The sequence below is a fragment of the Diachasma alloeum genome, unplaced genomic scaffold (assembly GCF_001412515.2).
Source record: "Diachasma alloeum isolate Michigan unplaced genomic scaffold, Dall2.0 Dall_scaffold_00177, whole genome shotgun sequence".
Lineage (NCBI taxonomy): Eukaryota > Metazoa > Arthropoda > Insecta > Hymenoptera > Braconidae > Diachasma > Diachasma alloeum.
The window spans coordinates 265,570-276,772 of NW_021680343.1; the positions used below are offsets into that span (position 1 = coordinate 265,570).

General features: G+C 35.8%; 1 protein-coding gene across 1 annotated transcript; it reads left to right on the plus strand.

Annotated features, from left to right (window-relative positions):
- Nucleotides 1-4,974: 4,974 nt before the first annotated feature.
- Nucleotides 4,975-9,014, plus strand: LOC107037236 (tubulin alpha chain). The gene is made up of 6 exons (XM_015255679.1): nt 4,975-5,145; nt 5,850-6,094; nt 6,667-6,894; nt 7,577-7,835; nt 8,338-8,490; nt 8,568-9,014. The coding sequence occupies exons 1-6, from the start codon at nt 4,975-4,977 to the stop codon at nt 8,823-8,825; spliced, it is 1,314 nt and encodes a 437-aa protein (XP_015111165.1). The 3' UTR covers nt 8,826-9,014.
- Nucleotides 9,015-11,203: the final 2,189 nt, after the last annotated feature.

Genomic DNA, 11,203 nt, shown 5'->3' on the forward strand with positions numbered 1-11,203 from the left:
AACCGCCTACCGATGTTTGTCAGAGCATCCGATGCCTCGCATAAAACCACTTTCATGAATTTTCATGTTTAAGAATATCCAAGTATTCCTTACAGTTTGGTAAAGACAACACTATAGACTCAATCATTTTCAATCATCAAATTTGTCAATTAAATTGTGTGAATAAAATTTGAAAAAGTCATGCATATCCATCGTCATTAAAATTACATTTTTACAATAAAATTTTGAATATGATTAAATCTGTTATGATTCCGAACACATGAGTTTTATTGTCGAAAATTGATTGTTTATGAATTATTTATCGAAATGGTCGTAATTCTCGAAAATTGTAATTTTTTTATTAATTCATCACTCTTCCGCCAAAAGTAAACGCTCCAATTTGTTTTATAGATTTTTAAAATATTTTCCAACGGTGCAATATCGAGATTGAAATTCAGACCTGCACACACGGAGAGAAATAATCAATAAAAATAACGTATCTTTTCCGTAATTCCGGTGGGAAATTTTACGGAACTGTGACGTAATTTTTACCTAAAATCACAGAATTTTTCCGTCATTTTTAGCTGAATCTCCTGTCAAAAATTACGATACCGTCACTTAATTTTTCTGAGTCGATTCCGTAATCGGTGAGCGAACTGTGAGTTCCGTAATTTTTACTGAACATTTTTCTCCGTGAAGTCGAAATAATAAAATCATTGTAAAACGTCCGGAAACCGGGTCAAATGGGGATCAAATGAAAGCTCTGACGTTCGACTACAAAAGTACAAAAGCATTTTATTGGGGAAAAAAAGCCAAAGTACTTAGACATCTTTAAATAATATTGACGCATCGAATGGGATATTGAGGCTGCGGCATCAATTTCTAGTGCTTCCGCGAGATCAGGTCAATTGGACTGGGATAAGAGGAAATTAATTAATTTGATCGCGTGCACTCTCTGCTCGCGATCGCATGACCTCAGAACTGGTAGAAACCGCTTGGATGAATATAAATTATCTTCACTCTTCACTTGACCATTCGCTTCTTTTTTCCGCTCTGAACGCGAGAAAAAAAATCAGCGGGGGATATTATGCAAATTATATGAGAGTGAAATGCTATAGTTTTTTTTTATGAGTCTCTGCTCTCAACTGGAGGAAATTGAGAGTCGATGGGCGGTGAAATCACTCGCAATTGCTGCACAGGCACTCTCTGTGACGCAATGCACGCATAGGAGTGATAATGGTCGGGCATTTGCTAGTGAAACAATCTACTGCCACTGGAATACACGCAAAAGCAGAGGAGTTGATGAATTAAGTTCGTTACGGATTCGGTGAATTTCTATTATGAAATTTGGAAATTAAATCGTATGAGAATTGAATGGGAGAAAATCAAGAATGGTGCTTTTTTAAAAATTTCTGAATCCTGAATAAATGATCTTATGAATAAATTATGGAAATTGGGTTATTTCAGGGAATCTCTTCATTGAGTAAAAGAGGGAATAAAATGGTGTTTAAAATAAAAAATTTCAATCGCCTATAATTCATCATTTTTCCACTAGTCGTCAAAACGAAAAAAATCGTGAAGTATTTTTTAATGAAATTGTAGTTTCGAAGAATTCTAATATTTCAATTGTTTGATTTTATAGTTGTTTCCGCAGATTTTTAAAACACTTCATAATAGAATTAAAAAGTCAAATAGAAGTTCTGATGTTTATTTGCGAATATTCAAACACAAATTCAAGCACAAAAAATTATGACCGAACTGATAATAAAAACTTGATAAATATTTTCGAATGTCCGTCGACTTCTAAACAAGATAAGAATTATTTCATTGTTGGGGCGATGATTCACGGGTCTATAAATTGAAAAATTGGAGAATGACCATCTCCAATTTTTATTCAATTATTATCTCCAATGGTTTATTCATCCTATGAATAAATTATGGAAATTGGATTGTTTCAGCGAATTTCTTCAATGAATAAAGCAGGGGATAAAGATGGTATTTGAAATGTTGAATACGTATTTTTTGTTTTAAATATCATATGACATAAAAAATTTCAATCGCCTATAATTCATCATTTCTAGAAATTGTAGTTTTGAGGAATTTTAAAATTTCAATTATTTCTTTTTTTACTTATTTCCACAGATTTTTAAAACACTTCATAATAGAATTAAACAGCCAAACAGAAGTTCTGATGTTTAATTGCAAATATTCAAACACAGATTCAAGCACAAAAAATTATGAACGAACTGATAATAAAAAGATCATAAATGTTTTCGAACGTTCGGTCGACTTCTAAACAAGACAAGAATTATTTCGTTGTTGGGGCGATGACTCATGGGTCTCTAAATTGGAAAATTGGAGGATGGTGCACTTGTAGAAATAATCAACCGGTTGGAGAGGTATGCGCATCTAGTCGTCGCGTGCTGCGGATGTGGCATTGCATCAGCGCATATTTCAGAGAGATGCAGTTGCCATTTGGGTGGGGATTCGATCGCGGAAATTCGTTTCGGGAAATGAAGCGCCCGACAATTTCACAAAATAGGGTTTTCTGTACTGCTTCTCACGATTTCTCGTTTGGGAATTGGTATTACATACTTCCCAAACTCGAAAACTTGAAAATCACTACAGAAAAATATTATTCCTAGGCTGTTGCGATGGGGTTTGTTTCTCGTGTGGTTGGCCAGCCCTCGCCTACGGCTCGGAGGCCAACGCCACACGAGTAAAAAACCCCATCGCAACAGGCCGGAAAAATACTATTTTTATGCAAAAATGTTACCGACAGGTTGCGAGTTCTGACTTATTGGCCATTAGTTGCAGCGGATTCCAGTTAATCGACCGTGCGGACAGAAGAGATGGTCTTTCTCAGCTGTCGATGATGAATATTCCATTATTGTTTATCGACAATAATTTATTACAGATGTTAATTGTTAATATTCACGGCGAATGAAGATGCCCATTTGAATTCTCGATTTTCTGAGAGAGAAAATGATCAGAAAAATTTGGAATTGTTCGATTTTTTCATCCCTAAATCGAACCTCATCTTCTTAAAAATTACTCCAAAAATGTTCATGTGAAATGTCAATTTCTTATTTTGATTAATCCATCAAAAATATGAATGAATGATAAATAAAGTCACTGTTAAAAGGGGTTGAAGGGTCCATTCTACCCCTGAGTACCGTCCAGTACTCATAATCAATTTTGGAAATGCTGGAGGACATGAGAAAATACGGTTTTAACCGCCTGCATTTTCACTAATGTGTCACAAGATGAACTGCCCGCACAATTCCAATATGTACCACTTGAAAATGTACAAAGGAAACTAGAAATATCCGCGCGCATCCTCGAGCCATGGATTTCAGTTTAACTAAGTTTCGTCAATGATATGTTATTGTTATTGGAATATATATGCACAGTTCCGCGCCAAATCCGAAACCCAAATAAATATATGTCCAGAATTCTTTTATTAATTTTTTTTCATTTAAAAATTGATTTTTTTTTAATATATTAGTATATATTGTATATATACTATATATTGTAGACATATTATATATTCTATATACTTTTTTATATGAAAAAATTGAAACCAATTCTTTTTATATTTTTATTTTCATGTAAGTAATGTTTTTTGAAATTGAGAATTGAGAAAATAAAAAAAAAAGACATATTATCAAAAAAAAAATTATGTAAATATATATTTTTGAAAAATTGAATAAGATAATATAAAATAATCTACGCTGAGCTACGATTAGAATTCTTATTCCATGAACATGACATGACTTGGTGAAATAGATCGGTGACAGAAAACGTTTCACCAATTTTCTTATAGAAGATTATTTCAATTCAGAAAGATTACCAGCGAACCATTGGGAAATCTTCTGTAAAATTCATTTTATTGTAAAACATGGCGTGTATTAGACATCACACTGAGAAAAAAAATTGCTTTTGCCAAGTATATTTACTTGCCACAAGTAAATGTACATAAATATTTGTATAAGACATGTATAAATTTTCTTGTAGGTAGTAAATATCCTTGGCGAAAGCATTTTTTTTCTCAGTGTAAGCGTTAATCATCATCATGTGTTCTTAATTATTCTGCCAAGAAAACATTGTGGCGGAGTTAACGTATGCCCCCTGTGGCATGAAATAATCAGCAGATTCCTTCTCGAGTGCAACCTGTCGGGAAGACAATTGACGCCGTTAATCATGGCGACAGTTTCAGAAAAATTAAAAAAAAAATTGGAAAGTCAGAAAATTTTGTTTTAAAATTGGAAAGAATGTCTCGATTTGAATGATTTTTTACTAAAAATCCACAAGTGATTTTTCCTGAGGAGTGATCCTGCATTGATTCCCCATTTTCTGGAGAAAACAGTCTGTTGCATTAGTCAAGTCTCAGAGAATATGATCGAGGTTCAGTTGTACCAGTATATTCCAACCTCTAGATTTAACAAAATGTATTCAAAGAAATCGGAGAAAATGTCTTGATTTCAATGATTTTTCACTCAAAATCCAGAAGTGAATTTTCCTAAAGAGTGATTCTGCATTAATTCGGTATGATTTGGACAAAAGAGTCTCTCACATTAGTCAAGTGTCGGAGAATATGAATGAGGATCAGATGTGCCAGTACATTTCAACTTCTAAATTTAACAAAATGCATTCACAGAAATCGGAGAAAATGTCTTCATTTCAATGATCTTTCACTAAAAATCCAGAAGTGAATTTTCCTAAGGAGTGATTCTGCATTAATTCGGTATGATTTGGAGAAAAGAGTCTCTCACATTAGTGAAGTCTCGGAGAATATGAACGAGGATCAGATGTGCCAGTACATTTCAACTTCTAAATTTAACAAAATGCATTCAAAGAAATTGGAAAGAATGTCTTCATTTCGATGATTTTTCACTAAAAATCCACAAGTGAATTTTCCTAAGGAGTGATTCTGCACTAATTCCGTACTTTCTGGAGAAAACAGTCTGTTGCATTAGCGAAGTCTGGGAGAATATGAACGAGGGCCAGGTGGTAACGATTTTCATCGGGCAAGCTGGGGTCCAAGTGGCTAATGCCTGTTGGGAGCTTTTCTGTCTGGAGCATGGAATCACGAGTGATGGATGCATGCTCGGGAATTATGAGACTGACGACAGCTCGTATCAAGCATTCTTCACCCCGACACAAGTAATGTTCATCATCCGTGAAACTATTTCAATGTAAATTACACAAAGAAAAAAATGAGGGAATTAATCCCGAAGAAGTGACGCACTTGAGTCAAATAATTTTTCTAAATTTGAAAATCTATTCGTTTCAATGATGAAATAAGTCATTCCTTCTCCCCAAATAAAGGATTATGACATGATAATCAATTCCCTTCGCCGTCCAAACAAGTGATTTCCTTTGGATTTTACTAAGTCTTGATTTCGATTAAATAAACATTCGTTTATATTTTGAGAAAAATTATTTGCCGGAGAAAATTACCATTTGAGTTAATCAAATAGAAATGATCGTCACTGCTTCGCTATTTATTTTTCAACCCCTCATTCATTAATCGAACCCGTCAAAGCATTAAATAGATTTTTTATTTAAAATTCTTCTATTATTTATAAATAATAGAAGAATTAATAAATTTGTTCTCCTCGCCGTTCAACCAAATGATTTTATTTGGATTTTATTAAGTCTTCATTTCGATTAAATAAACATTCGTTTATATTTTGAGAAGTGAGAAGAAATTATTTGCCGGAGAAAATTACTGTTTGAGTTAATCAATTAGACATGATCGCCGCTGTATCTCCATTTATCCTTCACCCCATTAATTAATCGGACCCGTAGATGTAACTTGACCCTGATGAAGTGGAGCGTCATGAAACATTCCACCTTTATTTCAGTCCGGAAAATTCTGCCCACGGACTGTAATAACGGACCTGGAGCCAACGGTAATCGATGAAATACGAACGGGCGCGTATCGATATCTCTTCGATCCGTCATCACTAATAACTGGTAAGGAAGACGCTGCGAATAATTTCGCGAGGGGATATTACACAATCGGCCAGGAGATGGTGGAGCTCGTGTTGGATAGGATTCGAAAAGTCTGCGAGGCTTGCTCCAGATTGAATGGATTCATTGTTTTCAGGTTTCAAATCAATTCATCTAGTGTTTCTTACGCCAATCTCCATGAAATTAATTATTAATAAACAGTAGAAATATCGATTTAAGAACGGGAATATGAACAATTTCAGAACCCGAATGTTTGAATATATTATATTTAAGTAACAGTTATTGCGGAAATTTGAAGAGAAAACAAAATCAATTCAATTTTTTAAAAAGGTGCATTCAAAAATATTTCCAGGATTTCTTGGTCGCCAGATTAAGACAGAGGCAGAACATTCAGACAATTCAGATCAGACATTTTACAGATTTTCAGGGACTTATCCCCAATTCTTGAGAATTTACACCCAATTATTAGGGATTCGTTGTTATGAAATTCAAAGATTATGTCAGTGATTTTGTCTCCAATTTACAGTGACATATTCATTAACATTAAAAATATTGTCACCGATTTTCCGGGACTCATCTCCAGTTTTTAGGAGTCTACCCAAATATAATTGGCGACAGATTCCTGGAAATCAGTGAAATGTCCCTGGACATCAGTGACATTTTCCTGAAAATCAAAAATCATTTTCTCTACCCAATTATCACAATTAGATCCTTTGGCGGTGGTACTGGAAGTGGATTTACCACTCTAATGCTTGAGCACTTAACATCTGACTACGGTAAACGGTCCAAACTTGATTTCGCTGTTTACCCAGCTCCCAACATTTCCACAGCAGTCGTTGAACCCTACAACGCAGTACTGACCACCCACGGGACACTTGATTACGAGGACTGTTGCTTTGTCGTTGATAACGAGGCGCTTTACGATATTTGCTCTAGGTAAGACACTCTCCAGGACGCGAGCTACGTGTCGTCAATGAGATGAGAATGTTTGTGAATTAATTTGAAATTCAACTGATCAAAAAGTCTCCACTGGGCCTTGGGACCCACTCAACAGTTTGTAAACGTAACGGAATATGGGAGTAACTAGGGAAAATCACCGAGCTGATCGATTTTGCCCCGAAAGACTCAATTTTTTGCTGTTTTTACCTTCAAAATGCTCCTTGTGTCGTAGGTTTTACACGATTTCAGCTTTTTTTTCTTAAAGTTCGTTACACTCCGAACAATAAAGTTAAGCAAGTTCATAAATAAATAAATTTTAATAAATAAATAAATTTGATAAATAAATTTTCTTTTGAACCCGCCTTTTCGCTTCAACCTGCCATTTTTTTAATTCATAAAAACAATGAATTTTTAGTCCTACTCTAGAGACGCGAAAAATTTTATGAAATTCAAAATTCATTTATTCATGATCTATTGCGAATAACGTAAAACGGATGCTTGACTTTACTCTTTGGACTGTAACGATCATTTAAAAAAGAGCTAAAGTTGGATGAAAATTACGGCGTAAGGATCATTTTGAAGGTAAAAACAGGAAAAAATGAAGTGTTTCGTGGTTATACGGGGCAAAATCGATAGGGCCCGCGATTTTCCCGTCATAATCATTTATGATTTATCCCAGAAACTTGGATGTTGATTCCCCAACATACACGAATCTGAATCGCCTGCAGGCGCAAGTTGTGTCGGCAGTAACAGCTTCCCTGAGATTCGAAGGATCGCCGAATGTTGGTCTCGAGGAGTTCCAGACAAATCTAGTCCCATACCCGAGAATTCATTTTCCTCTGATAACATATTCCCCCATCACAACCGTCAGACAAGCGATCAACTCAAACGTCACAACTTCACAAATCACCAGCGAGTGCTTCGAACCTGCCAATCAGGTTGTCCATCAATTCCGATTATTGTCCTAATGAAATGAATCTACAATTCAAATAGATAAAGTCGAAACAGTTCGATAGGAGTCAAATTGCTCAATTATTCTTATAGGATTCACACAAACACGTGTGAGAAAATTCAACAGAAAAACTTAGCGAATTCGCCAAGGGGCTACTCGGAATAATTTTATGCCAGAGTGGCGCCGTGATTTCAGGAGTGAGTAGCTCCTCAGAATTCGCTAGAAAATTCTATTGGAATTCTCTAGAAATTCTATTGGGATTCGATTAAAATGTTAGGGAATTCTCGTTAAAATTCCATTTTTTTGCGCTGATTCTATGAGATATTTGATAGTCAAACGGCAATAGATTTCGATTTTTCGATGCGAATATTCTCTTCGAATTTTCAAACCAAACCAATTTTCGAACCAAACAAAATTTAACTGATTGGATTAACGGGATTAACTTTTGTGCAATAAATAAAAGCGTCCGCTTCAAATGAACTTTCCAGATGGTTAAATGCGATCCGAGAAAAGGTACTTATATGAGCTGTTGTTTGCTCTACCGCGGAAATGTGAGTACAAACGACGTCAACAGCGCAATCAATTCACTCAAGGGAAAAAAATCCATTAGATTCGTCGACTGGAGTCCAACAGGTTTCAAGGTAAATGAAACTCCATTCCCAGAAAGGCTCCAACACCCGGAAATTGCGTTTAATCACAATTGAAACGATAATTACAGATTGGACTTAATTATCAACCACCGACGACGGTACCCGGTGGCGATTTGGCCGCGTCTGATAAGTCTGTCGTAATGTTATGCAACAGCACGGCTATTCGCCAAGCTTGGGAGAGATTAGTCAAAAAGTATAACCTCATGTTTGCGAAGAGAGCTTTTGTTCATCATTATGTTGGGGAGGGAATGGAGGAAAGCGTCTTCGAGGAAGCTAGGGAGGACATTGCTGCTCTTATCCAGGATTACAAGGAAGTCGACTCCTGAATTTCCATTGGCTCAGAAAAAGACACTGTTTAAACATTTATCTCAATTTGTTAGCAAAAATTGCATTCTCACTTCAGACTAAATAAGCGAAATCAGGAAGAAATGTACTGATGACTCAAAACTACGAAATTTCTTGGGGACCAGCCAAGAATCCACACCTCTTGAAATTATTTGGACTTTCTACTTACTCTTTTCTAGGAAATTATGAAAAATAAATACTTGAAGAATATAAATCTCAACTCGTTTAACAAAGCCAGATTCATTTCACTCATAACAATCGAGATCCAATGGCTTGTCATTCAAGACAACATGCCTGATGGAGTTATTTACGCTTCATAGTTCTCATTTTGGTCTAGGAGAAAGAATAATAATGAATTAAGAAGTGTTTCTTTGGTGCAGATAAGAAGATTGTTGCTTTAATCCAGGATTGTAATTAATTTAAATTTCCTGAATTTCCATTCGCTGACAAAAAGAACGAAATCAGGAAGAAATTAACTCATGACTCAAAACTTTCCAGACGACGAACTTTCTTGGGGATCAGTCAAGATAGCAGTTCTCACAGAATTATTTATATTTTTTGCTTACTTTATTCTGAAAAAATACGAAAAAATGAAACATAAACACTTGAAGAACATAAATCTCAATTTATGGAAAGAAATTGCATCATCACTTTATAAACGATATTACGAAAATTGACTCTCGACCGAAACTGCGTAAATGACGAAATTTCTTCAGAATCCAACATTTCCATCAGATACAAAAAAACCTTGAGAAAATACAAATCTCAACTGTTCAAAGAAATTGCATCATCCGTGCAAATAAATAAAAATAATCAAAACCGCTTTAAGCCGCTCATAACAATCGAGAGACAATTCAAGACTCAAAACTTTCCAGACGACAGAATATCCTGGGAATCCGCCAAGAAATGATGCCTCATGGAATTATTAGCTTTTTTCTCATTCTGCTCCGACGGGGGAAGATAACAAAGCGGTGATATCGTAGCAGACTCAGTGGCGCCAGTGATCCAAACATTTCCCAGGATTCTGAACAGCAATGTTTGGCCAGCTGATCAGATTGGTAAAAGCAGGTATTTATATCGTGAGACCGAAGCACGAAATAAAATCTTAGAGATTAAATTCGCCTTCCTTATCAGATGAGATTGTTTCCAGGGAAGGATTCGAAAAACTTTCCTGTTTTCAGGCACTAAACGACTAAGATCGTTTTGTTGCTTGGCTTACGTGGAAACCTAGTCTTCAATCACGTTTTTTCCCTGGAATACAATGCTATTCAGGCTTTTGTAGGCTCACGCCTCCGGCTCTCTTCATTTTGTAGTAATGTTTGTTATCCAAACTGATAAAGTAGTCGAACCATGCCCTCAGCGAATTCTCATACGTCCGGGGAAAGACGGGAGAATGGCCATGAGATTAAAGTGATTAAAATCATGAACCCTCTTGAGAACTGTCTACTATCCTGAAAATGTACATCAGGCCCACTCGAAGCATTCTCACTCCGCATGACCTGATAAAATTGATATGACGTAATTATCGGAGCGAGTTGTACCGATGTGTGATCAGATGGTACTCATGAATGAGTGCACGCGCAGGGAAAAATAGGACTTTTTGCCACAGTGACGAAACAATTCAGTAGCGAAGTGGCAAAACGGTTTAAGTAGACTTATCTGACTACAAAAACCAGGTGTCTGATAGCTGTCTGAATTTAAGATTGTCAGATGGTAAAAAAACGTCTGAATCTTCAAAAGTGTCTGAAAATGACGGTAGATATTTTTTGTCTGAAAAATTTCAGGTATTTATTTTCAGATATTTTCTGTGTCTGCGATTCATGTTTGTACGAGGGAAATATTTTCCACAACAGGTACATCAAAACACAAAATATTTTGCGCAGAACGTGGCGCTGATGATGAAAGATGATCCCTTGACGTTTCAGGAAGTGACATAACGGGGGTACAAGGTACACTAGCAAACAATAGTATTTTCTCGAATTATACGATGCGCATACGTCAATCAACTAGTGAAAATCAGTCTGAACGTCATTGAAGCTTCTAGACTAATTGATAATGCAATCACTGCATCATTGTTTACGAGAGGGGGATCTACGGAGACTCGACGAGATGATTCTCATGATATCTCTTTATCAATAAATTCAAGCGAATTTATTGATAAAGAGATTTTCTAGAACTAGAGAATTACTAGAGAATTTCCGTTAATAACATTTCAACTCACGCGCAATGCTTTTTCAGCTAGCGTCATTTAAACAAGTAGACCATCTATGAGTAATGCCATCACACCGAGAGAAAAATTCAATAAAAATTTCCAGAAAAAAAACGTAAGAATTACGTTTCGAAACGTAATCTGCGAGCG

Coding starts and splice junctions, on each gene's coding strand:
- LOC107037236 (XM_015255679.1), top strand. CDS start 4,975: ATGAACGAGGGCCAGGTGGTAACGATTTTCATCGGGCAAGCTGGGGTC. Junction 6,895..7,576: donor CTTTACGATATTTGCTCTAG/GTAAGACACTCT, acceptor GATTTATCCCAG/AAACTTGGATGTTGATTCCC. Junction 8,491..8,567: donor GGAGTCCAACAGGTTTCAAG/GTAAATGAAACT, acceptor CGATAATTACAG/ATTGGACTTAATTATCAACC.